The sequence below is a fragment of the Trichosurus vulpecula genome, chromosome 2 (assembly GCF_011100635.1).
Source record: "Trichosurus vulpecula isolate mTriVul1 chromosome 2, mTriVul1.pri, whole genome shotgun sequence".
Taxonomy (NCBI): Eukaryota; Metazoa; Chordata; class Mammalia; order Diprotodontia; family Phalangeridae; genus Trichosurus; species Trichosurus vulpecula.
This window is the reverse complement of record NC_050574.1, coordinates 72,589,471-72,615,409: the sequence shown is the minus strand read 5'-3', so window position 1 is coordinate 72,615,409 and position 25,939 is coordinate 72,589,471. Positions and strand designations below refer to the sequence as shown.

At 48.5% G+C, this 25,939-nt stretch overlaps 1 protein-coding gene across 1 annotated transcript; it reads right to left on the bottom strand.

Moving 5' to 3' along the window:
• Positions 1–16,643: 16,643 nt before the first annotated feature.
• On the bottom strand, positions 16,644–23,099 carry MYCL (MYCL proto-oncogene, bHLH transcription factor). The gene is made up of 2 exons (XM_036746301.1): positions 22,565–23,099; positions 16,644–17,263 (listed from the first exon to the last, which is right to left on the bottom strand). The coding sequence occupies exons 1-2, from the start codon at positions 23,088–23,090 to the stop codon at positions 16,650–16,652; spliced, it is 1,140 nt and encodes a 379-aa protein (XP_036602196.1). The 5' UTR covers positions 23,091–23,099; the 3' UTR covers positions 16,644–16,649.
• Between the last annotated feature and the right edge of the window lie 2,840 nt (positions 23,100–25,939).

Sequence of the window (25,939 nt, the reverse complement as noted above, 5' to 3'; positions counted from 1 at the left end):
TCCCCAGAGGGAGGACTAGAAAAGGTTTTGGGTCTTTAGCTGAGACTTGAAGGAAGCCAGGGAAGCCAAGTGACAGAGATGAGAAGGGAGAGTGCTCCAGGTCTGGGGGACAGCCAGTGAAAATGCTGCAAGTTGAGAGATGGAGTGTCTTGTGTGAAGGATTTTAAGGAACCCAGTGTCACTGGCTTGCAGAGCATATGGAGGGCGGGAAGGTGGAAGAAGACTGGGAAGGGGGTGGGGCAGATTACGTAGGGCTTTAAAAACCAAACAGAGGATTTTACATTTGATTCTGGAAGCAAAGGAGAGACACTGGAGATTATTGAACGGAGAGATGATTTGACATCTGAGCGGAGGACTGATCAACTGAAATAGGAAAGACTGGAGGCAGAGATACCAACCAGCAGCCTATTGCAATAATCAAAGCATCAGAGAGTAAAGGCTTGTACCTGAGTGGTTGCAGGGTCCAAGGTGAAAAAAAAAGGCATTTAATCTTCCTTATGCGGGTTCCTGGGGGGAGGTGACATTTGTTAGCGACATTATCCCTAATATCCAGTCTCTGCTTGAAGACCCCAAGTAAAAGAGAACCTCCTACCTTCCAGAGCAGCCCATTTCTCTTTGGGACAGCTCCGATGGTTTAGAAGTTTTTCCAGACAGAAAGCCAAGATATGCATTTCTGCAGCTGCTGCTCCTCCTAGTTCTGTTGTTTGGCCTGAACAAAACAAACCTAATCTCTTTCCCCCATGACAGCCCTTCAGATAACTAAGCTCTTCCTACTTTTATTTTTCTCCAATTTAAACCTCCCCAGTTCCTTCAACCAATCTTCCTATAGTGTGGTCTCTAGTGTCCTTTCTATCCCGATCCCTGAACTGCCACTGTACTCTCTCCATTTTGTCAATGCCATTTCTAAAGTGCGGGACCTCTGAACTAAACACAATACTCTGGAGATGGTCCAACAAGAGAGGAGCATGGAAAGACTCCCATCACCCTCCTGGCTCTGAACACTGTGCCCCAATCTGTGCGGCCTTAGATCATGCTACCTGCTGGGACCACCAAGGATATCGGAGGACTCAGAGGAAAGGGGGCAGGGGAGGAAGAGTGCCTGGATGGATGGATTTCCAGGAGCACAGGCAGACTCACAGACACTCAGAGATGAATGAGATCCTTTCCAAGCCACTTTGATGAACACTGGAGTAATGGCCCTAATTAACACTTAGGGACTCAGCCTAAGGCATCCTGCTGCCTGTCTCCACTTGCATCGAAAAGCATTATTTGGAGAACAGACGTTTTGCCGGCCCCTTGTCCCTTCAGTATCTCTCCCCTCGCTACAGTTCTTCCCACAAGCTTCTATCCAGCCACAATTTCTCATGTTAGTGGCACATGCCTGGGGCTGAATTTAAAATGGAGACCTGAACTTTTCTGAGGGTATTGTCACTATGACAACCGCTCAGGAAGACAGAAGGGCCTGAGGAAATAATGCAGATGGGGAGAATGGGGGACAAGGGTGGGGGGGGCTATTTTCATAATGACAATTTGACCAGGACAACAGAGGACCCTCCCCCGTGGAAGGGAGGGGGAGAAGAAAAACTAGAGATGGAAAGGAATTGCCCAGGCAACAGAGCAGGTGACTGTTGCCATAGGAACCAGAGGGGAGGGGGGGCAGATAAAGGATGGGAAAACTGTTACCACCGAGCCTGGGAGAGGGAGAGGATGGTTACCAAGGCAACTAGGAAGGGAGGAATGCAAAAGGGGGACTCCTACCACAGCAACAGAAACAGAAATTGCTTTTACCCAGGCAACACAAGGCTGTTGCTATAGCGACAGAGAGAGCTCAGATCCTAGAGACCATGGGGAGAATTTATCACTGACTGCTTAGCAGTAGACTCTGCAATCAGCACAGAGTATATGGTTCAAGGGATGTTGTACATGAACCAGGAGAATAGAGGCAGACAGCAGAGTTGGTTTGTTTTTTTTTTAACTCATCCTCCCAAAATGCAGTGTAATAGAGAACTAAGGTCAGGGTCAGAAGACCTGGGTTCAAATTCTAAAGCAGTCTGCCACTAATTAGATATTCATTTTCCTCTCTCTGGCTTCAGTTTCTTTATCCGTAAAATGAAGGGATTGGATTTGATGGTCTCTCAGACCTCTTCGAGTTCTTACAGCCAATTTTTTTAAGGTTCCTACCACCAACAACATTCTGTATTCTAAGATCCTTCCTAGCTCTGATATTCTGTGTTCTAGGGTCCCTCCCTGTTATGATATTCTGTGTTCTAAAGGCCCTCCCCGATTCTGACATTCTATGTTCCAAGGCCCTTTCCCACTTTGACATTCTGTGTTCTAAGGTTGCTCCCAGCTCTTACATTCTATTTTTCAATGTCTCTCCCAGCTCTGACATTCTCTGTTCTAAGGGCCCTCTCTGTTCTGATATTCTGTGTTCTAAAGATCCTTCCCAGCTCTGACATTCTATGCTCTAAGGCCCTTCTCTGCTTTGACATTCTGTATTCTAAGGCCCCTCCCAGCTCTGACATTCTGTGTTCTAAATCCTTCCCTGCTCTAACATTCTGTGTTCTAAAGGCCCGTCTCTTTCTGACATTCTATGTTCTAGGGCCCTTCTCTGCTTTGACATTCTGTTCCAGGGTTCTTCCAGCTCTGACAGTCTGTATTCAAATGTCCCTCCCAGCTTTGACATTCTGTGTTCTTCCTTCCCTCTCAGCTCTGACATTCTGTGTTCTGACTTCCCTTACAGCTCTGACATTCTGTGAAAAGGAACAAGATGTTCTGAGAAAAATCACTTGGAGCAGTTCAACCTGTATCCTCAGTTTTACACATTTCCTTTAAGTGGCCTTCTGGGAATTACACAGTCTAACTCTGAGTTACATAGAAGATAAATTTGTAAATACTAAGACCTTGAAATAGTGTAATTTGGGAGATAGGGACATCCCATTCATCTTTGGTAACTTTTTTTTAATTAAAAAGACATCTAAACACAAAATCCTAGAAAATAAGCCTTGATCCTTTGTTTTCCAGAAGAGTGGGGAGGTGGGGGGATGGCAGAAAGGGAAGGAAAAGTCAGCTTTGCTGTTTTGCTCAAAGGGTACTGTGTCTCTATCTCTTCCCGCAAGAGTGAATTAGGTAGGAAGACCCCTTGTGGCTCCAATCCTATGGACTCATACTTCTCTCTTTAGGAAAATGAAGACCACAGGGGAGAAGAGTTACACAGGAATCAGAAGACCTGGGTTTGAATTTTGGACCTTGCCATTTTTATGTGAACCTGGACATATCACTTCCCATGTCTGGACCTCAGTTTCCACATCTATAAAATAAGGGAGTTAGATCATTTCTAAGGTCCATTTGAGAAACAAATCCTATGACCCTAAGATAGGGTGAGAGATATAGGAAGGAGAGGGAGTTATTGGTAGAGAGATGAATAGGAATGCTAACTTGCAGTTACACAGCAGGTTAAAGTTTGTAAAGCACTTTACAGATGTCACCTCACAACTCTATGAGCTAGGTACTACAATTATTTCTGTTTTGTAGATGAGGTTTACAGGGGCCAAGTGACTTGGATCACACACTAATAAGTGGCTGAGATGGGATTTGAACCCAGATCTTCCCAATTCCAAATCCAGCATTCTGCCTATTAGACCAGTTGCTGAGGTCCTGCCCTGGCATTTTCTCCTATATGCATTCTATAAAGGAGAAGTAGATTGGATCAACCTCATCTTTGGGTATCAGTCATTTTCAACAATGCTACCTGGGTCTGAGGACTCACATAGCTAAGAGAATAAGAGGGGTGTTTGGGGATGAGGAAGGGATAGTTTGAATCTTAAGGGCACTTTCTCTGCCAGTAAAAATCATAACTCATCTATATGATTCATATCCCTGCCTTCCATGGAGCCTCCACAGAAGACCCACCCAACCAGCTGTTGTGTCCCCCTGGCTTGTTGACTATTACATGGAAACCAGTGCGGCAATCTGGCCAGCCTTCTGTTCCCTTTCTCTTCCAATAGGAGTATTCCATCATCCCCTTTTCCAAGGGTACCTGTGCTTTGAAGATGTCCTTTATGCTACTCCTTGTCAAATAACAGAATCTCAGAGCTGGGAGGGAGTTCAGAGAGTATCCAGTCCTGTATACGTCTGAATAGGAGAGCCACAACAGCTACAAACCACCCCATTCTAGGCCTAGCTCTTACTGTCAGGAAGTTTTTCCCCTCATACCAAACCCAGATCTGTTCCACTACAAATTCTACCCATTACTCCTCATCCTAACTCCAGGGTACAAACAGAAGAGGTCTGTCCAACTTGGGGGTTCTTAACCATTCTGTATGTCTTGGACTCGTCTGGCAGTCTGGGAAAGCCTACAGACACCTCCCAGAAAAAAGATTTTTAACGCCTAAAATAAGATGCATAGGATTACAAAGGAAACCAATTATGTAGAAATAGTATCAATTTTTTTAAAATTCACAAATTCCTGGTTAATAACCCCTAGCCTAATCCCTCTTCCACACAGCAGCTCTTAAAACATTTTAGTGACAGTTATCATATCTTCCCTATATTTTCTGTTTGTGAGGATAAGCAATCCCAGTCCTTTCAGCCAATCCCCATGTGACATGACATCTCAGCATCCTGCTTGCCTTGCTCTGGATTCTCTCTAATTCATTAAGGTCCTTCCTAAAAAACACGGGAAGACCTGAGTACAGCACTTCAGATGTGATCCTAATACAGGAGGACTAGCACCATCCAAGTCCTGGGAAGAGGAAAGTATAAGGCTTGTCACCTTCCTAGTTCTGGGCAGAAAATAGTACAAGGCTTGTTACCTCCCTAGTCCTGGGCAAAAGATAGTATAAGGTTCGCCACCTTCCTAGTTCCAGGAAAAGCACAGAGATTTATTTTGTTGATTGTCTAAACTTAAGAGCCAGGTGCTAAAAATTCACCCAGGCACTCTTGCCCTTAAGACTTGACCCTTAGCCCAGTTAACTCATTTTCCTAGATTTGACCGAGGGAACTAGACTGCCAAGATCTTTTTGAATTCCAACTCTGTCATCTATAGCATTGCTCATCCCAGTTTGGAGTAATCTGCAAATTGGATTAGAATACAAAACTTAGTTCAAATACAATGAAATGTTAGTACCAAATTATTAAAGTTTAAGTATCTGGCTTTCCTTTCCTTTCTCAAATAGTTGTTTATTTTTCATTTTTCAAAGAGGACCAATACCATCATAGGGCGATATTTTGACTTGTTCTTGAAGTGAATTTAAGTGAGTCAGAGTTGCATAAAGTCATCGGCCTCACTCTCTCTTCCAGAGTCATTGAGAAATCTAGCGGCAGGACAAAAGTCAAGATGACTGGCGATGGCCCGGGATGCAGAAGACGGTCTGGGCTTCTTCAACGTCTGACCAAGCTCTAAGTTTGGCACAGTGGCACAGTGCCTGCTTCAGCAGTCTTCATGGCCATTGTAACAAATTGTTCTTATCCACCCATTCACATGCTTGGGACAGACACCTCCCTAATTCAGCTATGGGTTTGAGACATGTTGGTTACCCTCAACCTGGTTTAGTGCATCTGCCAACAGTTTACTGGGGTGTGGCTGCTGCACATGCTACAGCTTCTTGGAGCCACAGATGAGAGTTGAATGCCAGGTAGACCCCTCTCATATAGTAAGATACTAATCTATATCTAAAAATATAGTATTTTTTAAAAATTGGAAAGGGCATTATCAAAATCACTCTGTTAGGCAGTTTTACTTAACTGTTCTAGGGTAATATTCTTTGTTTTCAATGTGTTTCTTGGGAAGAGTGTTGTATCAAAACAAAATGTATTGATACATTTTTTAAAAATGTACTTTCCATCACAGAGGTGGAGGATTATGGGTACAGAATATTGCAGAAACAACTGATGGGTCAGTTGGTTTTATCGAGTGTCTTTTCTCTTTTAATCTTTGTTCCAAGTAATGGCCGACGGACAGAATGAGAATAAAGATAGATTTGGAAGTCAATAACAGCAATAGTAGATAAAGGCAATATAAAATCAAAGGATACCCATGTAGATAAGATTTTTTAAGATAAATAGTAAAGTGGTTTTTTTTTTAAGTCACTTTCTGCTGAACAGAAGTTGTTAAATTATTTGCCTGTACTGGCACAAGATATTTTCAATATAATTGAGCATACATTCACAAAAAAAAAAAAACTTCAATAAGTGTATCATCTATCCCTTTATCCAAGTCACTGATAAAATTGTGAGCTAGCACAAGGCCAGGTACAGATCCCTGGGGAACACCACTAGAGACTTCCTTCCAAATTTGCATTGAACCAATGACTACTGGGAGTCTGGGGGAGGGGAAATTGTGAATCCACCTAAGTACATTGTTGCATTCCTCACAAGTCTCCCTCTTGTCTACAAGAATAGCATATGGGAGGTTTGGTCAGTAGCTTCACCAAAATCTGTCCTTTGGCACTCTTCTCTTTTGGCACTGGAACTCCGACTCCCCCTCCTGGGACCCTGGACTCTGAGAGATGCACTTTCCATTTATCTGGTTTGGAATCAGGCAGCCATGCCAGTTCCCATTTTGCAAACCATGCAGTTCTCGACTGGCCAGATTTCCAATGCTAGTTTCCTATATATCCTTTATCAGAATGTAAACCCTTCAGGGGGGGTTGTATTTGTAGCAATGAGCAGCTCTTGCCACATAGTATATGCTTACTGAATGTTTTTCGTTCAAGTATTCATTCATTCATGAAAAATATATCTACAACCTGCGCCCAGCTGCATCGGCCTAGCCCCTGAGTACAGAAAAGTGAAATGAACTGATGTGAGTTGCTCTTGATGAAAGCGTGTGGCATTTTGTGAGTACCTATCTCTTCCTTTTCTACATGTTCACTAACCATCCCTTTCACAATAAATTCTAGAGTTTTGCCAGGGCCAGGAACTGAAGTCAAGGTTACCGGCCTACAGTTTTCAGATCGTATTTTCTCCCCTTTTTTGAAAACCAGGACACCATCCATGTTTCTCCAGGCCTGTGGATGGCACCTCTCCCATTCTCTAAGATCTTTCCACGATTACCGACAGTGGCTCAGTGATCACATCCTCCAGCTCTTTCAGCATCTGAGATATAATTCATCTGGGTCTGGTGACTTGAATTTATCACGGGCAGCTAGGTGTTCTCTTACTGTCTCCCTACTTAACTTGAATTTCAACCTCCTATTAACCATTTTTTATACTGTCCTTTCCAGTCAGAAACAGCAACAGAGTATGAATTCATTTGTTGTGCCTTCTCTGCCACCCACCCTAGCCAAAGTCTGGTCCCATCCCTTCTTTGGGTCCTCTCTTTTCTCTGATACAGCTGAAAACAACCACAACAAAACCAAGCGCTTCTCACTGATGACCTTGGCTTTCCCCACCAGCCTCCTCAGCTCAGTGTCAGAGTCTTCTTGACATTACTGTTCTTACGGGATCATTTCCTTTGCCCCTTGAGTCATCTCCAAGTTGTCTTTTTCTTAGGTCATCATATAAAGGGCCAGAAGGATAATTTAGAATTTTAGAGTACTGAGGAGGGGAAGCCTGATGAGTTCCCAGTGAGAACTTTAGGACAGTCGGGAGGGGAACAGGGGGCAAGAGAGAGGCTGGAATGGAACTGAAGGTTCATTTTGTCTACTTTGCAACTTCCCATATGTCCCTGAAAACCATCTGCTACTGCCTTTAGCTTGCGGATGGTTGAGACACACTCTAATGTACTTGAATCAGTGAAACTTGAACCTGTGTAGCTGGCTGGGGAGATTGTACTCCCTCCCTTCTCTGACCCTGTCTTTTTTTCCCCAGAACAATGCTGCTATAATAACTTCATTTGGCCACTTAGTAGAAATCAGTTTAGAATTAAGCAAACAATGATTAAGCACCTACTGTGTGCAGATCCCTCTTCGAGGCAGCAGGTAGAGAGAGGAGGTAAAAAGTTTCTATGAGACTCAGTCTGCTAGAGGGGCTTAGATTAACAGGGGGAGAGAGGAAGAGTATGGAGGCTTTACTTAGCACAAAGTCATCAAGCATTTTATCCTAATAGTTTTATTAAATGTTAGACTGTACCACTAAGCCAATATTTGGCTTCCTACATTATCCTTCTCTTCTTTTCTCCTAAATGAGGCATCACAGGATTTAGAGCTGGAAAGAGACCTCTCATTCCCTCATTTGTAACATGGGAATAATACTGACACTTCCCAGCAGTGATGAGGGATGCACCTGCTATGCCTTCAAGAAAATGTTAGTAATTAATATTATTAGCCCAACTCCCTAATTTTACAGATGAGGAAACTGAGTCCCATAAAGTGGGAAGGATAAGTAGAATGGGGATTCTGAGCCACGGTCTGCTGATTACGAACCTAGCACTCTTTCCACACCACAGGGGTAAAGGAGACCCCAACTCTCTTCCCGTCCTGGGGCTCCTTAATCTTGGGTGAACTTTATTAAAATTTATTAAATCGTGAACTTTGTTAAAATATATTTTGATGACTGTATTTCAATAGAATTGATTTCCTTTCTAATACTATGTGTTTTATTTTGCGCATTTAAAAACATTACTCTGAGAAGGGGTCCACGGGTTCACCAGATTGTCCAAGGTCTCCATGACATAGAATATATTAATCCCTGCTCGACACTAGTGATTCCTATGGAACTCTTCTATTCAATCTCTCTGCCCTCTAGGTTTTAGTCCATTTCTAAGGTTTTAGCTCTCACTGCTAGGCTTAGGAGTCAAGAGTCTCTTATTCTTCATCATTTGACCTCCATCTGCATCCCCCTACTAGGCACTACCACCTAGATATTCCACTGTCCCCTCAGGGATCTGGGATCTTGTCAGGATAGATGGCCATCTGCATCCCATCCTGTGTGAATCTTGTTTTCTTCTCAATCAGTTCCCTATGTGGGTCCACTGGGCTGGACGGGCTTCCTCTAGGTCCCTGAACATTGTGCCTAGGGATAGTTAATCTCAGTATATAACCAGCCTGCCTTCTTTTCCAGTCATGTAGCTTGTTGCTGACATCTTATAGGGAGGCCTAATTACACCCAATCTGAGTTCAAATCCAGCCTCAGACACCTACTTGCTGTATGACCCCGGACAAGTCACTTAACTCCTATTTGCCTCAGTTTCTCATCTGTAAAATGGGGACACAATGAAGAAGGAAGTGACAAACCACTCCAGTATCTTTGCCAAGAAAACCCCATGGACAAGTCCAAGGAGTGGTGAAGAGTCAGACAGGATTGAACAACAACAGCTCCATCAAGGATCAGCAGTTCACTAGCAATATGGCTCTGGGCAAATCCCTTAATGTCTCTGAGCCTGTTTCCTTCCCTGGAAAATGGAAATGACCAAAACACCTGTAACATTGGGGCTGCTGCGAGAATCAAGTGAGATAATGTATGTAAAGCACTATATAAAGGTGAGCTATTATTAAATCTTAGGAAATGTGGTATTACATGACTCAAAGCCATGTGTTCAGACGCCTTGGTGAAAGGGAGAGAAAAGGTTGAGTATGGTTTTAGATCCGAGAGGGAGGTGCCTTCGGTCCACATGGATTACATTTCATCAACCTCTGAGCTTTCACCAGGATTTTATGCCAGTGTTTACTATTCTTAACCTAGTAGTTTATTTACCCTTCCTCATTATGGAGGAACAGCACATCAAAGAACCCTTATAAGAACAAAAATTAGCTTGTGGCCAGAAATACAATTGATTGCTTTTCCTGGACTGCCCCAGAGCTCAGAGATAAAGAGGCACCCTGTGCCTAGAACTGTACTCTGGGGCCAAAGCAACTAATTTTCTTATTGTAAATGGACTTTTGTCTTGACACTGATAACACTTTCCAGGCTGTTTAGAAGAGACCTTTAAACTCCAACTCTTATCGTGGGAGAGAGGAATGTCCTTCCCCCTTCCCTCCTACTACCTTCTGAACACAAGGTCTGGGATCAATTAGCCCAGTCTTCTAGGAGCCATTTTTAGTTTTTTGACCTCAGAGGGATGTGCCTGAGGTAAATGAAATGCATTTCCTTCCCAAAGAATAACTGCAAAGGACCCCCCCCCCAAAAAGCATAACCCAAGTCCTTTTCTCCATAAAGAGTTCCTTCTTCCTTTGACTGCAGTTTCTTAAAATGTTCCTCTAATAATCCTACTGCTCCAGGCAAAACTGGGTCTGCAGCCACTTGGATTTATTAGCCAGAAAATCAGACACAAACCTTATTTTTAGTGACTCTGCAAATGTCCCTGGAGTGCAGAAGGGCTTACCTGGCTCTTTTCAGACAAAGGTGGAGGGAGGGATCTGCAGAAATGAGTTCATAGGACAGTAATGACACTGGCCACTTATAACAAAGCCGTATTCCGAAGGGACCTCGTCGGCTTCTCACAGCAATCCAGTGAAGTGAGTACCTCACTTGCTAGCATTAGCATCTCCATTTTACCAAAGAGGAATCAGTTCCAGAAGGATGAGGTGACTTGTTTCTCAAAGCCCAAGTAGGTGCTTAATGGCTGCCCAATTGAATTGCCCACAATTGGTTTGCCATCATGGGACTCAGGGTTAGAAATCAGACACAAGATCCAGCCTGGTTCTTCTCAGACAAAGGTGGAGAGGAATTTGCAGAAACCAGTTCACGGGCTAATAATAACACCTGACATGAATGTAGTCCTTCAAGGGTGAGAAAGCCTTGCCTTTACCTCAGCTGACCTCTTTTGCTTCTCATAACAATCCAGGGAGGTAGGTGACAGATGGGATTATCTTCAGGGTTTGGTTTGGTTTTGGTCTGACTTTGTGATTTCAGTGGTATAGAAATGCCATTCACGAGTGCAAATGGGCAACCCAATTGCAACTTTTAGTTCAGGGGTGGGGAACCTGCAGCCTTAAGAAGTTGCAGTTGGGTTGCCTCTGGCCAGGAGAGTTCGATGGACCTGCCCAGGGCCATACAGCCAGTATACATCAGAGATAGGAATTGATCACTAGATGTCCCTCAGACTCAACTTGCCCAAAACAGAATTTATTATCTGTCTCCCTAAACTTGCCCCTCCTTCCAGTCACTCCGGTTCAAACCTTCATTACACCCTTGACTCTTCCATTCATTCGCCCCACATTTCTAATCAGTTGGCAAACCCAGTTGTTTCTACCTCCCATGCCTCTACCTGTAACACATCTCCTCTCCATTCACACAGCCATTACCCTAGGTCACATCCTCATCACCTCTCCTGACCTAGCCCCTAGACTACTGGTAATGGCCTTCTGCTTGGTCTCCCAGCCTCAAACCTCTCCCCACTTCAATGCATCTATACAGCCTCAGTCCTAAAGCATAGGTCTAGCCACACATACTGCCTCCGCCTTCTCCTCTTCCCCAAAGACCATAAACTCCAGTGGTTCCCTATCACCTCTAGCATCAAACATAAACATCAAATATAAACAACTACGTTTGGTATTTGAAGCTCTTCACCATCTGGCCCGGTCCTGCCTTTCCAGACTTATTACACAGGGCACCTTCCTCTCAGCTTCTTGCTTGCTGTTCCTCACATACACAGACCTCTCTCCAGCCTGATACTTCTGTACTGGCTCGGATGCCGGGAATACTGTTTCCTCACCTGTGTCTCTAGGAATCCCTAGCTTCTTTTACTTTTTTTTTTTTTTTGCAGGGAGGGAAGGCAGGGCAGTTGGGGTTAAATGACTTGCCCAAAGTCACACAGCTAGTAAGTGTGCCAAGTCTCTGAGGCCAGATTTGAACTCGGGTCGTCCTGACTCCAGGGCTGGTGTTTTACTCACTTTGCCACCTAGCTGCCCTCTAGCTTTTTACAACTCAGCTCAAGCACCCCTTCAGCAGGAAGATTTTTCTCTCAGCTGTATGCTTTGACTAAATTTATTTGCACCCATCTATACATGCACGTCATCATTTTTCCTTAGGTGCAGGGGCTGTTTTCCTTGTCTTTGTTACACCCCCCCCATCCCCACCTCCATCCCCAACACAGGGCCCAGCACACAGTAGATGCTTATTGAGGCTGGTCCTCTTGACAGTCAGGCTGCCTCTGATGCCCATTGTCCGGGTGGAAAAACAGGCCAGGAGGAGTTAATTTGCCTTGTTCCTGAAGGTGCTTAAGGTTTGTTGAACTTAATTGCCCAAGGCGACACAGCTAGTATGGGCCGGGGGTTAGAACCAGGTCTCTCAAGATACCACTCACTGTGCTTTTGTATCACACACACAAACTCTCACTGCTCACCTAGCTGCTTGGGGCTTAAAAAAAAAAGCCCTCACATTCCCAAAACACCTTCTCCCTTCCCTTGGGAGATCAGCTGTCTCCAACTCTTGGGTACCAGGCAAAGCCTGTGTTCTCAACTCTCTCCCCTCACATGAACTTGGCAAAGCCCTAAGAGTTGGACTGTCCACTGTGGGGCATAAAAGAGTGTAAAGAATTCTGAGCTCGAAGGGCCCCACTGGGAGCTGTGACTCAGGAGAGGGAAGCGATAAGGGGAAAGCCCCCAACAATCCCGGCCCTATTTCACCAAGGGCTGTCTGATAAAGCAGCAGCTGGATCGAGTGGCAGCCGTAGACTTGGCTCAGGTTCTCCCCAGCCCCCACCCCTACGGGTCCCAGCGCCCTGCTCGGGGTAGAGACTTAGCCATGGCAACAGGGAGATTCCTATCAATGGCTGCAGGGTGGGAAGAGAAGGCTGGGAGAATCAGGTTTCTAGCACAGGGCTTCACTTCAGGCCTTTCTCAGCCAGAACTGCCTCTGTTGAGTTGTCTCCCGGCTTGGATGGGGCCAGTTTGGGGCAAGCCAATCTTGTCCAGCTGAAGAAATATGCTAGGCTGACCGGCGGAATGGCTGCTCTGGGAACATTTGCTGCACTTCCTCCCAGGATGCAACAGGCTCAGCAACCTTCTATGGAGGAAGGGCTACTGAGCTGGGTGTGCTAGAAAGAACCTGGGTTTTTGTCCCCTTTCCCCACCAGACTAGATCGCTACTACCCACGTAACTTAGGGCAAGTTGTGTGTGCTTCATCCATAAAATGAAAAGATTGTGGGGTGAGCTAAATGACCTCCAAACTTCCCTTTATCTTTTTTGGGAATCACAGATCTCTTGGGCAATCTGGGTCCACCTAGAGACCCTTTCCCTGGAACTGGTTTTAAAATGCAAGAAAACAAAATTCATACGATTACAAAGGAAATCAAATATATTGTTTTTTTTTGTTTTTGGAGGAGGGAAAGCTGGGCAATTGGGGTTAAGTGACTTGACCTCAGGGCCAGGGCTCTGTGGCTCACTGTGCCACCTAGCTGCCCCGAAATCAAATATATCAAAATGCAACCATCAAAGTACCACTAATAACAAGTTCACAGAATTTATTGCTGGGGGGGGGGGGAAGCCCCTCCCACTTACATTAAACTTCAAACACATCACTTCTGCTACTAGCCAGTCCCCACGGCTAGAAGGGGCTGTGCAGCTTAGAATTTCCTACTGCCTGACAGTTGCTCAGAGGATAGACAAAATAGCCAGCTCCTTTCCTGAAACAAATGGGAAAATCACTTATGTTCCAGAAAGAACAATACTGAATCTCCTTCAGTATGGGCACACCCTCCTCCACCCCAGCCAGTACAACCCTTCCAATTGTTGTGGCAGCCCTTCCAGAAGGCCTCCAAAGAAGATCTACCAATGTGCTGGAAGGCCCTCCTGTATCCTTAATAAATATTTCATGGGCACCAATGTAGGACTAAGGCTGCCCATCTGTTACTCCTCTTTACTGCTATGCAACTAGTCCCACTCTCCTGAGAAATGACTTGAGACACACATTTTCAGGGGAGAAAAGCAACACGGGAATATAGATCTAGAGCTGGAAGGGCCTTTAGAGGTATCCAGTGCAACCCCCTCACTTTACAGATGGGGAAACTAAGGCCCAGGGAAGAAAGGATTTGCCCAAAGTCACCTAGGTAAGAAGTCAGGTACCAGGACTAGTATTCCCTTGGTGACCCCGGATAAATCACTTTCCCTCTCTGGGTCTCAGTTTCCCCATCCATAAAAAGAGGGAACTAGATTAGATGGCCTCAAAAGTCCTCAAATCCATGACCCTATATCCTTTCATCTGTATTATGGAGGTCCTACTCCCCACTGCTCCCTCAACTAGAACTTTGTGACCTCATGGAATAGAACCTGAGGCAAAGCATAGGCCAGTCTTCAGTGCATTTTCTTACTTGCCTGGCTCTCCCCACTGCACTGGGGGTCTTTGAGAGAGCATGTATCGCCAACTACTTTGAGAAATCTTTTATTAAATGTTGATGATGGTTCAGGGTTAGAGGTATAGGGAACAGTTCTTAATTGGGATGTTAATCACAACTAAAGAATTGCAATACAAAAATTCAGGCATATTAGCCTTTGGAAATAAATCAAACCCTTGTAATAGGGGCATGAGCTGGGAGGTCTTTCTTGTACAAAAACAATTAACAATACTTTGCAAAAGTCATACAAAAATACAGTATAGAAACCAGTCTCCCCAACCCAACACCCGACAGCAGCTTCTGGTAGAAACCCAAACCCAACCAACCCAACAAAGCCAGTGTTCCCACAGACAATAACGAAGTCAGCAACCTTGGTTCCACAGGCCACGGAACGATCCATGGAAGTCATGCCATTCAGGATGGGGCCCTCATTCTTAGGGTATGCCCTCTGGATATCAGAAAGGCCTCAACCCTTTAGCCCTGGTGGTCTCTGGGGTCCGGGGTCACCATCTGTTTGAAAGAACTTTGGAAGCAGATATCAAAGCTTCCAGTTCCTCCTCACACCCAGAGTCAGGTGCCAGTCAGAACCACACTTATGTGTGTTCTTGGAGGTGGGGGTAGGGGGCAATCCAAAACCTACAGCCTAATAAAGGCACCAGAGTGTCAAGTTGTCAAGTGGCTATAGGAGGCTGACATCAATCCCTCCCACTACCCGGTCAGGTGGCTCCTGAAATTGGAATCATAGGATCTTTTTGCTGGGAGGGCCCTTAGGGTTCACCTAGTTCAATCCTCTGCCCAATAGATGGATGGGTGGATGCTCTCTACAACATCCTCAACAGGTGACAAGTCACCAGCACAAAACAGCAGGTAGTGCATGGGATTGGGTAATCAGAGGTCCTGGGTCTGAATTCCTGGCTTTGTCTCTCAGGATCTCTGAGGCCTCCCTTTCCTCACCTGTAAAACGAAAAGATTGTACTAAATGACCCTTCCAGTTCTAAAATCCTATGATCTCATAGCCTGGCATGAGCTAAATTCAAACTCATCCCTAGATTAGCAATGTACCAGAACTGGATATAGCATACCCAGCAACCGGAGTTTTGTCTTAGTCTGGGATTGTACCCTGGGGATCTGCCATTGGCCTCATCTTCCATATCTAGTGCTCTGGCTTATTTCAGCAGGTCCACTCTGGAATGGAAGCCAGATTCCCAGAGGGCCCGGCCAACCCGCTGAGCCCCTGAGCTCTCTAAGGAAATTCTAAGGAAGAGTTTAGTCATGCCAGGCTATGAGAACAGGCAGGAGAACAAGGATAGCTGGAGGAGTCATGGATGCTGTGGGAGAGGCATGCAAGACAGGGACAGTTCTTCAGAACCTACCACTACTCTAGTGCTTCAGATAGAAGGAAGAAAGAAGGTAGAATCATTTTCTAACTCCAGCCTTCCCCGCCCCCAGGGAAAACACCCTAGCTCCCCAGCACCTGCCTCCATTTAGGCCATAAGTGCCAATGGTTGGGGGGGGGGGTGCACACGAAGGCAGGCCCTATTCCTGGAACTAGGTTCTACCCAAAGCCTTGCTGCTAAGACCAACTTCAATGGGATTTGAAGAGTGCCCCCAGCCAGTAGGATGATGGAGGACATACCAACAAGGATCCCACCTCGTGTCTCAAACCGAGCCACCAGAAGCCTCTAGTGAAAAACAACAAGAGGTACAGTTTTGGTGGCTAGGTTAACCCCTTTGCCTTCTGTGGCAGGCCTTCAGTTCGACAGAAGACTCTGTTTGTAACTTTGTAGCATCATCAAAAGGTTGCCAACCCCTCAGCTACTGTAAAGTGTTTAGCAGAGAGGTAAGGGTCTCCGTAGTGAGTAAGTCTCCAGGCTCCTCTCCAGTGAAAACAGCTCATGTATCCACTGGAAAAAGTATCTTGAGTCGTCAGCCTCAAAGCCCAGCTGTCCTCAGCTAACCCCACAGGGACAGCCCCAGCAGGAGCATCCCTCACCATGACCAACCCCCAAGCTCCGCAGAGGGTGTGATTTCAGGGAGCACAACACCACTGGAGGACACCACCTGTCGCTCAGCATCTGTCATGCCTTGCCTTCCTCCTGGAGTTGCACCCCAAAGCCCCTCCCTCAGGCAGCTGTTTTGCTGGACACAGAGACTGTCCCCCTAAATGAGGCAGGGGAGCTGGGGAGCAGGGGGGGGTGGGGGTGGTGCAACATGCCAAGACAGTCTTTCGAAGGTTCCAAGAATGCAAGCCATTGTGTGTGTGTGTGTGTGTGTGTGTGACGTGAGTGCGTGCATTTGGCTGCAGTGCATTCTGGGATCAATAGTCCAGTTAGTCCCATGGGACCCAAAATGTGCAAATTACCAAGGGGGAAGGGCAGAAAATTAGAAGTCTGTTTTCCACAATGAGAGCTCCAGCTCTGTCTTTTTGGTAGGTTAGTGGCCAGTGAGCTGAGCAAGTCTCTTCTGTAGCTGCTGCTGCCGTGCCCTGAGATGCCTCTTCTCTAAGGCCATGGTCTTCTCAGCACTCACCAAGGTCTGCAGGTACTCCAGGGCCTTGCTGAGGATGACCACCTTAGGAGTCTTGGTGCAGCTGCCCAGCGCAGGCACCTGGTCCCGTAGTGCCAGAAAGCGAGAGCGGAGGTCATTCCGCCTCTTCCGTTCCAAGAAGTTGTGGTTTTTCCTCTTGGTCACGTCCTCGGTGTCAGAAGAGGCCGGCCTGGACTGGCTGGGCCCCATTTCTGAGGATGGGGGGCTGGCAGGCCCTGGGGGACCCACAAGCTCCTCTACTTCTTCTTGTTCTTCCTCCTCTTCTTCCTCCTCCTCTTCCTCCCCCTCCTCCTCTTTGGCCTCTTTCTCTGGAGTCCCCTCCTGAGGACAGTTGTCTGGGGGGAATCGGGCAGCATAGTTGTGCTGCTGTTGGTGGATGGAGATGTGGAAATGTTTCATGCAGGGGTCCAGGGGATCAGCTCGAACCGTGATGGTGACTGGCTTCCGGACACTGAGGGATTGCCTCCTTTCCACTGTCACCACATCGATCTCTTCACCCTCTGTCCAAAGAGAAAGAAGTAAAGAAAATGACTGAAATGCCTCCTAGATGCAGGGATGTGTCTACCAGCTGAGGATACAAGGATAAAGACCCCAAAATCCAGTCTCTGGCCTCAAGGAGTTCACAATCAATGGTGGGACATGTGCACCAAGCTAGTTAGAATGAGGTACATATACAGGATTGCAGGTGTGGGGCTTTAAAGGTCCTTAGGTTACCTAATCCAACCTCCTCATTTGACAGATGAGAAAAATGAGGTTCAGAGAAGTCAAATGGGCTAAGGTCCCATGGAGGCAAGTCACTGTGGAATGGCAGAATGAGCACCTCTGGAGTTGGAACCTTGGGTTCAAATCCCACCCTTGATGCTTAACTCTACTGTGCATGATTTAACCTTGCCCAGACCTCAGTCTCCCCGTCTGTCAAATGAAGGAATGGGACTAGGTGGTTGCTGAGGTCCCTTCGAACTCTGATCCTGTGATCCTAAGCAGGCAGGGCCACGAGGCAAGGCCAGGTCCTCTGACTGCAGACCTTCCAAAGCCTCAAGTTCAAATAAGGAAATGGAGGCCACGAACCTTGGCCAAGATCCCACTAGTATTTTGTGCAAGCTGCCTCATGAGCCTTCACGTAAAGCAGTATGTAAATGTCATCATCATTATTAGAATGAGAATTCAAACCTAAGTGTTCAAAAATTCAAACAATACAGTCCAGAAAGAACCAGCCTTCGAGGCAGAGCAGAACGACCACTAGATTTGACATATAGCCCTGGCATAAATCCTGGTTCTAGCACCTAGGATATGGACAGCTGAGTGGAGCAGTGGATAAACTAGCAGCCCTAGAGTCAAGAGGATCAGAGTTCAAATCCAGCTTCAGACACATACTAGCTGTATGACCCTTGACAATTCACTTAACTCTATTTATCTCCGTTTCCTCACCTATAAAATGACAAGGAAATGGCAAATCACTTCAGTATCTTTACCAAGAAAACATCAAAAAGGGTCATGGAGATTCAGACGAGACTAAAATATAACAGATAGGAGGTAGTATGGCCCAGTGGAAGCAGCCCTGGATCTGGACCCAGGTTCATTCACGGCCAATCCAGCACTTACTACTCTTGTGTGATTTGGGCAAAAGCAATCAGCAAGCATTACGGGCCTACTATGTGCCACGCACTGAGGTTACAAAGACCAAAATAATAGTAGACTTACGATGCTCACATTTTCTTATATTAGTTTAAAAGGGGGAATATCCTAGGATCAAGGACTGGAAGGGGCCTCAAGGGCTCCTGAACTGAGGACCACAAAATGACTTGTCTCAAATCATGCATATGGTAGCTATCCAAGGAAAGACTTGAACCCATCTCTTTAGATTGCCCTTGATCCTTAAGAACTTGGGCAAATCACTTTCTCAGCTGTCAGCTTCTTCATCCAAAAGTTGGGTTTCAACCAATGCTCATTATGCATTTTTTAGGGCTTTTGGAAGGAAATGCTTTATAAAGTTCCATAGAAGTTACTTTTATTACAGGCAGGAATCATCGATAGCATCGTGGCACAGTATAAACAAATCTGGGTTCAGATCCCTTCCTGTCCTTTACTAGCTATGTAACTTGGAGACCATGAACTCAGTTTCCCCATCTGTAAAATGGCCTTGGTTGCCTCACCTGCAAATAGAGACCTTGAAGATCTCTTCCTATTCTAATATCCTGTGAGTCTACAGGTTACTTATAGATGTAGGCAACCAGGGAAGGCTTGATCTTAGCTGGGCACTGAGGGGGGGCGCGGATTTCAACAATCTTGGCATGCAGCTACCCCAGAATCTCCTGCTTTGGTATCTTGCTCTGGGGGCTGAGAGCTAAGAGGCAGATGATACCACTTCCCAAGCCAGGCAGCAACAGCTCCCAAGAGACAGGGGATCTGAAAGCCAGCTGATTTGCTCCCTACAAAGTGGTGGAAGAAGAAAAATATTCTCCAATTTCCTTTTGCACAGCAAGGTTTAGATAAGAACAAAAGAGTCCCAGCCTAGCCAGGCTCTCCCCTCCCCCATGGAAGTGAAGGGAAGAGGAGAGGGTGCCCCACTAGCCTGGGACAAAGTTGAGCTATAAAGATCTTCCCCTGGTCGGACTCTTTCATGAGCAATCAGAATTGTAAATGAGGGGTCTAGGGGCCGAGCAGGGCCCTTTGTTCCTGCCCAGCACAGCCCGCACTGGGGCCATTGTTACTTTTCACAAGTTATAAATCCTATTATCCCCCTACCTCGCCATTCGGTCATCTCATTCAGTGGAAGACTTTCAGAGACAGACAGAGGGGCTGCAATGTGCCCCGGCTCCCCTCTGGGGGAGGGAAGGGGCTGTCCTTAAGACCATTTCACCCTTGGGCTCAATGGGCTCCAGGAACATTCATCACCCACAGGTGGTCCCTCCCTCAGGCTTCCAAACATGGGCCCAAAAAAGGTTTTCTAGGTTTTGGAAGATTACAGGTTTTGAAATGAAAGGGGGCAGGCTTGGGGTACTGGACAGATGGACCACTAGCAATGTCTTAAGCTATCCATCAGGGTCTGTCAACAGAAGGACTGCCCCACTGGAAGGGGCTTACTGAGTGGGAAGCAAGAGAATGCACTAAGGAAGAGCCCAGTGTTCAAATCCTGCTGTTACTGGCTGTACTAATCGTCTAACCACCGTGTGTTTTAGATTCCCATCTGTGACCCTTTTCTAGGACTCAAGAGAGGTCACGGGTCCTGAGAGACTATGGGCCAATCCTGTCATCCTGCTTTCCCAAGGCAGCAAGCAGGCAGAGCTGCTCTTAGAAACCAGGTTCTCTGATCCCCAAATCTAGATCCCTAGCTACTTACACCACCTGGCTTCCCTCTAAGAACTTTACAACCCTTTGGGTGCTAATATTAATGTTGTGTAAACCACCGGGGTAAGGCAAGGCTCCTAGGAGTGGTACCTGACTCACTCGATTCCTGGGAAGGTCACTCCCCCAAATTCTTCTGAAGCCAGAGGGAGGCTCCCAGAGGTGGATAGGGAGCAAGGCAATCCGGCCTGTTCAGCCTACTTCTCCCACACGCATTTCTAACTGTACCAAAGCTGGGGTCTTTGAACTCATTTCCTAGGCTCTTTGCATATCAAGATACTTAAGCCCCTTTGTGACTCAAACTTGCATTGTGGGAACAATTGCATTATTTTCCCATTAATAAAACTGGCCCATTCAGCTCTTCTTGGCCTAGGCTCTGGATTGGCTAGTTTGCTGCTGTTTGGAATGCGGCTTCAGCCAGTCTTCAGCCCCTGATTGGTCGATCTTCGATGTCACTCATTGTTCCCACCCCCCTCATTGTTTGCAATCTGTTGCTTTTTGTTCCCAGGCCATGTGGCCAGTCCCAGAGCCAGGGGCCCTGGAAACAGGTTCAGGTGAAAGGCCAGGTCAGTAAGTAAAGCTTGAAGAAAAGTAACGTTAAAAAAAAAAAAAGCCACATAACACACCCACAAAGGAAGGTTGGTTTGCAACCCTCAGGGTGTCAAGCCTCCGGCTTTAGAAAAGATTCACTGAAGAGCAACCTGAGAAAAAAGTGATTCCTTTCATTGTTAAGGTTTAAAAGGGTACAACATTCAGGGCCCCAGCTTAGAGCAGTACCAGCAGATTTGCCTCCCCAGGGCATTCCAAAAGCAGGGCTGTGGGAGAGAAATCCATCTCCTTTTCCTTCCGACCACCACCACTACAGCCTGTTCAAAGCAGTAAACACAAGCTTTTCCTTTTAGGGGATCAGATCCCATTCCCATCAATAGGATCCTTGGACTAAACAGTTAAAAGACCCAGAGTTAGAATCCAGGCTCTTCCATTTACTAAGGTGGCCTTGGGGTTGAATGCCTGTTTTCCTCCCTTATAAAATGAGTCAGACCCTTCCAGGTGACATTCTATGCTTTAAGGTCCCCTTCAACCCCTGCAATCTGGGCTTCTGTAAATGGAAGGCAGTATGCCAACCATCCCAGCATAATGTCCCCACTGGAGGGTACAATGTGTAGGAAAAAAGGGGTCTAAGTTGTCTGGAATGCCTCTGTCTACCCTTTGGACAAGATTGCCCTTGTTTGCCCTCACATTCCTAGGACCCAGGATCTCTGAGGGTGGGGGGCAGGGGTGATGGTTCTCCATTTATTTGCAAGTTAAACACGAGCCAGGTCCCTAGCAAAGATCTGTCACTCTCCTAACTTGGAAAAGATTAGATGAGCAAAGGCTAACCAAGCCTGAGGTGCCAGAGGCACCAGTAGGATCCACTTTAACAGAAGCTAACTTGGCATTCTCAGATCAATTCCCCAAAGTCCCCAAGGTGAGGAGAGACAAAACTGGGACAAAGAATATTCTGCCATCTCCATGCAGCAAGGCAACTAAGAAAAGTGCTGATTTGAGAGGCAAGATCCAGACACTTACTACCTGCATGACCATAGGCAAGTAACATTGATCCTCCCTGGGTCTGAGTTCCTTCCTTGCAAAAAATGTGCGTGTTTGCAGGGCTGAGGGAGAGTTAAACAGATGTTTTCTAAGGTTTCATCTTTTTGTTCCCAGGCAAATTATAATCCCATGAAGAACAAGTTGAACAGATACGTTGCTGGCAGAAAATGGGCTCTCACCCCCAGGAGCTAGCATAGTGTTTTTCTGAGTAGGCAATTAAATATTTATTGAATTCAACACCTGGGGAGTTTGAGGGGCTTCCAGGAAAGAAGGGAGCAATGTTGGTCCCCAAGGATTCCTTTGCTGCACCCGACTGAGATATCCCAGTAGAAAAATCTGGGAGTCATGGGACCTGGGTTGGAAGCTGTGGGACTCTGAGCAGGGCCCTCTCCTTCTAAAAAGTTAGGGGCTAGAATACATGACCTCCAAAATCCTATGATGCTATGAAAGAGGACAACAGAAACCATGGCACTGGGGCCCTAGGGACACCTCCCCCTCAGACTCAGTGGGGTCTCACCCTTTCCCCAACTCCCAGGAAGAAGCTTTTAACTCCCACCCCCTTTTGTTCCTTTGGGGCTTCAGTCTATTTACCAACACACCCACGTGTGTGAGAGAAAAGCTGCTAGGGGGCTCTGTGCCCCAAGAGGCAAGGTGGAGGGGGCAGCCTTCAGGTTTTAGCTTGGATGGATCCTGGAGAAGCCAGCTGCTCCAACCTCCTGGCTCCAGACAGCACTAATACCTGTCTGGGAGGGGCAGGGGGGGGTGACTCGAGTTCCCTCTAGACGCCGGGGGACCCCGGGCCCAGGCAGCCACCCTAAGGTCCGCTCTATCCCCTCCCCCCATCCCCAAGGGTCCCGGGCACTTACCAGAATCGCTTTGGCTCTCCGAGCCCGAGAAAGCTTGAGGCTTGGGTTCACCTGGGGCGCAGGGGAACACGGCCGTGGGATCCACGCCCTCGGGCCCCGGGTGGCCACAGCCCGGGTCTGCCGAGGCCGTTGGCTTGGCCGGATTCCCCTTGGGTGTCGCGGCTGCCACGGCGGCCGCAGAGAGTTTGTCGTTCATCACTTTCTCCAGCCGCTCCCGGGCGGAGAAGCCGCTCCACATGCAGTCACTGCGGATGATGGAGGCGTAGTTCCTGGCCAGCGCCTTGGAGTAGCCCCGGCCCTCCGCCTCGTCTACCCCGCAGCCCCCAGGCCACGGCTCGGGTGGCCCATTCGCGGCTGACGAGCAACAGGCACCCGGGCTAGGGCCCGAGCCCCACGGGGGCGACATGGGGGGCGACGGAACCAGCTCGAATTTCTTCCAGATGTCCTCGCTGGGCGCCGTGGAGCGGTAGAAATCTTCCTCGTAGTCACAGTCGTAGAAATAATGTTGGTACGAGTCGAAGTCCATCTCCGTTCCCTGCAGGAAGGGGGGGATGGGGGCACCGGTGGGCTGGGGGGCCGTGGCTCCAGGAAGAGGACCCGTCGCCCCTCCCTCCCACTCCTCTCCGCCGGCCTGCCTGCCTGCCTCCCTCCCCCCTTCCTTCCTTCCCTCTGCCTGCCTCCTGCCTCCCTCCCCCAGGCGCCGAGAGTGAATCCCCCAGCCCCAAACAGATAACCCAAGCGCCTCCCCCTCCAGATTCACGCCCCCCCTGGGGCGGCCGATCGGAGCCCCCACCCCTAGCCGGCCCGGGCGCCTTCCCCGGAGAGCTGACCCCATTCCTCCCTCCGGCAGCAGAGTCCCGAGACACGGCAGGGCAGGGCACTGGGGCCACTCCCCCCTCGCAGAGCCCGCAGCTAGAGCAAAGGGCCGCGGGCAGCAGGCGGGTGGAAATGAGGAAGGGAGAGTTAAAAGCAAACTTTCCCAGGCTCGGCCAAACTCGAGCTACTTTGGGGCGAGGAGGTGCTTGTCGGGGTGGGGGGGGGTCGATGCGTTGGTCCCAGGAGTGCCCCTAATTCCCCCCGCCTTCTACGGTTGACCAGCCCAATGTCTCACCTGGCTCCGACGGCCCCACACCTGGAGGGAGCCGGCTCCCCCGCGTGCTCCGGGCCGCCTGCACACATGCACCCCCCGCGCGCACACACACATGCACACACACACATGCACACACTCACTCACTGGCGTGCGCGCGCGGGCACACACAAACACACACTCACTCACTCACTCCCACACCGACGGGAGCTCCGAGGATCAAAGCCGGGAGCCGGGAGCCGGACGTATTGTTCCCAAGCCGCCTTATATCCAGCCCTGCGCGGCCCCAGCCACCCCAACCAGGAGGCGCCGATTTGCATAGTGGGCGGGGGCCGAGCCCCCTCCTCCTCCCCCCTCCTGCTCCCCGCCCCGGTCTGCGCGCCGGGAGCCCCTCCCCTTTGCGCGGTTTCCCCCCTCCTGCCCCTGGCGGATGGGCTGCGGTCCCCCCTCCTCCGCCCCCCCCCCCTCCCCTGCCCTCTCCTTCCCCGCTGCGGCCCCGCAACCAAGGGCCGACCTGGGCGGTGGCGGCTCCCGCCTCCCGGAAGGGCACGGGACAGGTTTGGCGAGCTTCGGGGCCCGGCGCCCCCGCCCCCACCCGCTGCTGGGGAAGCCCCGCAGCCCCAGGAGCCGGAGCGGGAGCTAGAGCGGGGGCGGGGGCGGGGATCCCGCAGCGCGGGCCGCGCGCTGGGACAACCTGGCGCCGCAGTGGCAGAGGTGACGCAACCTTGTTGCAGACCCGGAGCCCCCCCTCCACCTCGCCCACCACTTCAGTCGCCCCCCTTCCAAAGCTAGCCCCCAGCTCCCCGAGGCACGCCCCCCTGCCCGGCGGTAGCTCGGCTGAGAGCCCCTTCCGTACGCCCCCCCCCCCCGTCCGCTCCCTGGGGGGCCGCCTTCCACCCGGGGAAACTCCCTCTCTTCCGAGGGCCCCCAGCACCCCAATGCACGCACTCCTCTAGGCCTGGCGCAGCCCTGGGCTGGCTGATGAGTGTCCTGGGAGACCAGGGCTCATGTCCTTCTGGACCCCTTTTCCCAACGCCGCCCCCGAGGACGGGGACGGGCAGCCCGACTGCGGCCCCCTCCCCAGACACCCAGGAATGGTCTTCCCCCCGCCCCAAATCCCCCAGTATTGACTGCCTGTCTGGAGCCAGTCTTTGACCGCAGTCTAGTGCCACCTTGCGGCCATGGCTTGCCCTGATTATTAGGGTGCGTGGGTTCGGAGAGTGGGGTGGGGGGAACAACCTGCAGGATAGCTTAGAAGTCATCTAAACCAACCCTTTCCTTTGACAGAAGGGGCACCTGAGGCCCATGGACACGTCCTGAGTAACTTTGATAGACAGGAGTTGGGATTCGAGCTGAGGTTTTCTTAATCCAGATTCAGGAGCTCTCCATTACACCCCACAGTTGGCCTGTAGGTGGTGCTTACTCAGCATCACAGACAAGATAGATTTCTTTTTCCCTAAAGCCAGACACGGATAGAGGGAAGGGTTTGGGAGAAAAGATAAGGAGTTCAGTTTTTGGACATGTTGAGTTTAAGATATCTTATGGCACACCCAGTTCGAGATGTCCAGTAGGCAGATGCAGAAATGCAGAACTGGAGGTCAGAAAGATTAGAGTAGATAAGTAGGCTTGGAAATCATTAGAATAGACAAGATCATTGCGTCTTGGGAGCTGTTAAAATTACCCAGTGAAATCTAGAGAGGGAGAAGAGAAGCGGGCCCAGGACAAAACCAGGAGTGAAGGAGAGAGACACCCCCTGTTAGATGGCATGACTTAGATGCAGATTCAGGAAAGGAGACTGAGAAGGAACAGTCAGGTAGAAGGAGAACCAAGGGAGATCAGTTTCATAAAAACCTAGACAGAAGAGATTATGAAAGACAAGAGGGTCTTCAAAAATATCAAAAGCTGGAGAGGTCAAACAGGATGAGGTTGAGAAATGACTGTTCTATTTGGCAATTAAGAGATCATTGGTAACTCTGGGAAGAGTCATTTCAGTTATATGATGAGGTCAGAAAATGATGAGGTGAGAAGCCAGACTGGAGAATTAAGAAGAGAGTGAGAGGAAAGGAAGTGGAGGGATTAGTTTATAGAAAGCCTTCTAACGGAGTTTTGCTACAAAAGGAGAGAGAGAGGAGGATGGCTAGTAGGGGTGGATGGAGTAAGAGGGTCTTTTGAAGGTGGAGGAGATTCGGGTATGTTTATTGTCAGGGAAGCACCCAGTAGACAGGGTGAAGATAAATAAGAGAGTAGGGATAATAGTGGGGAGGCAGTCTCCTGGAGAAAAATAGATA

Excerpts from the sequence above, each read along its gene's own strand:
- MYCL (XM_036746301.1), bottom strand. The coding sequence starts at position 23,090 with ATGGACTTCGACTCGTACCAACATTATTTCTACGACTGTGACTACGAG. Across the intron at positions 17,264-22,564 it reads GGAGAGCCAAAGCGATTCTG|AGGGTGAAGAGATCGATGTG; the intron begins GTAAGTGCCCGG and ends CTCTTTGGACAG.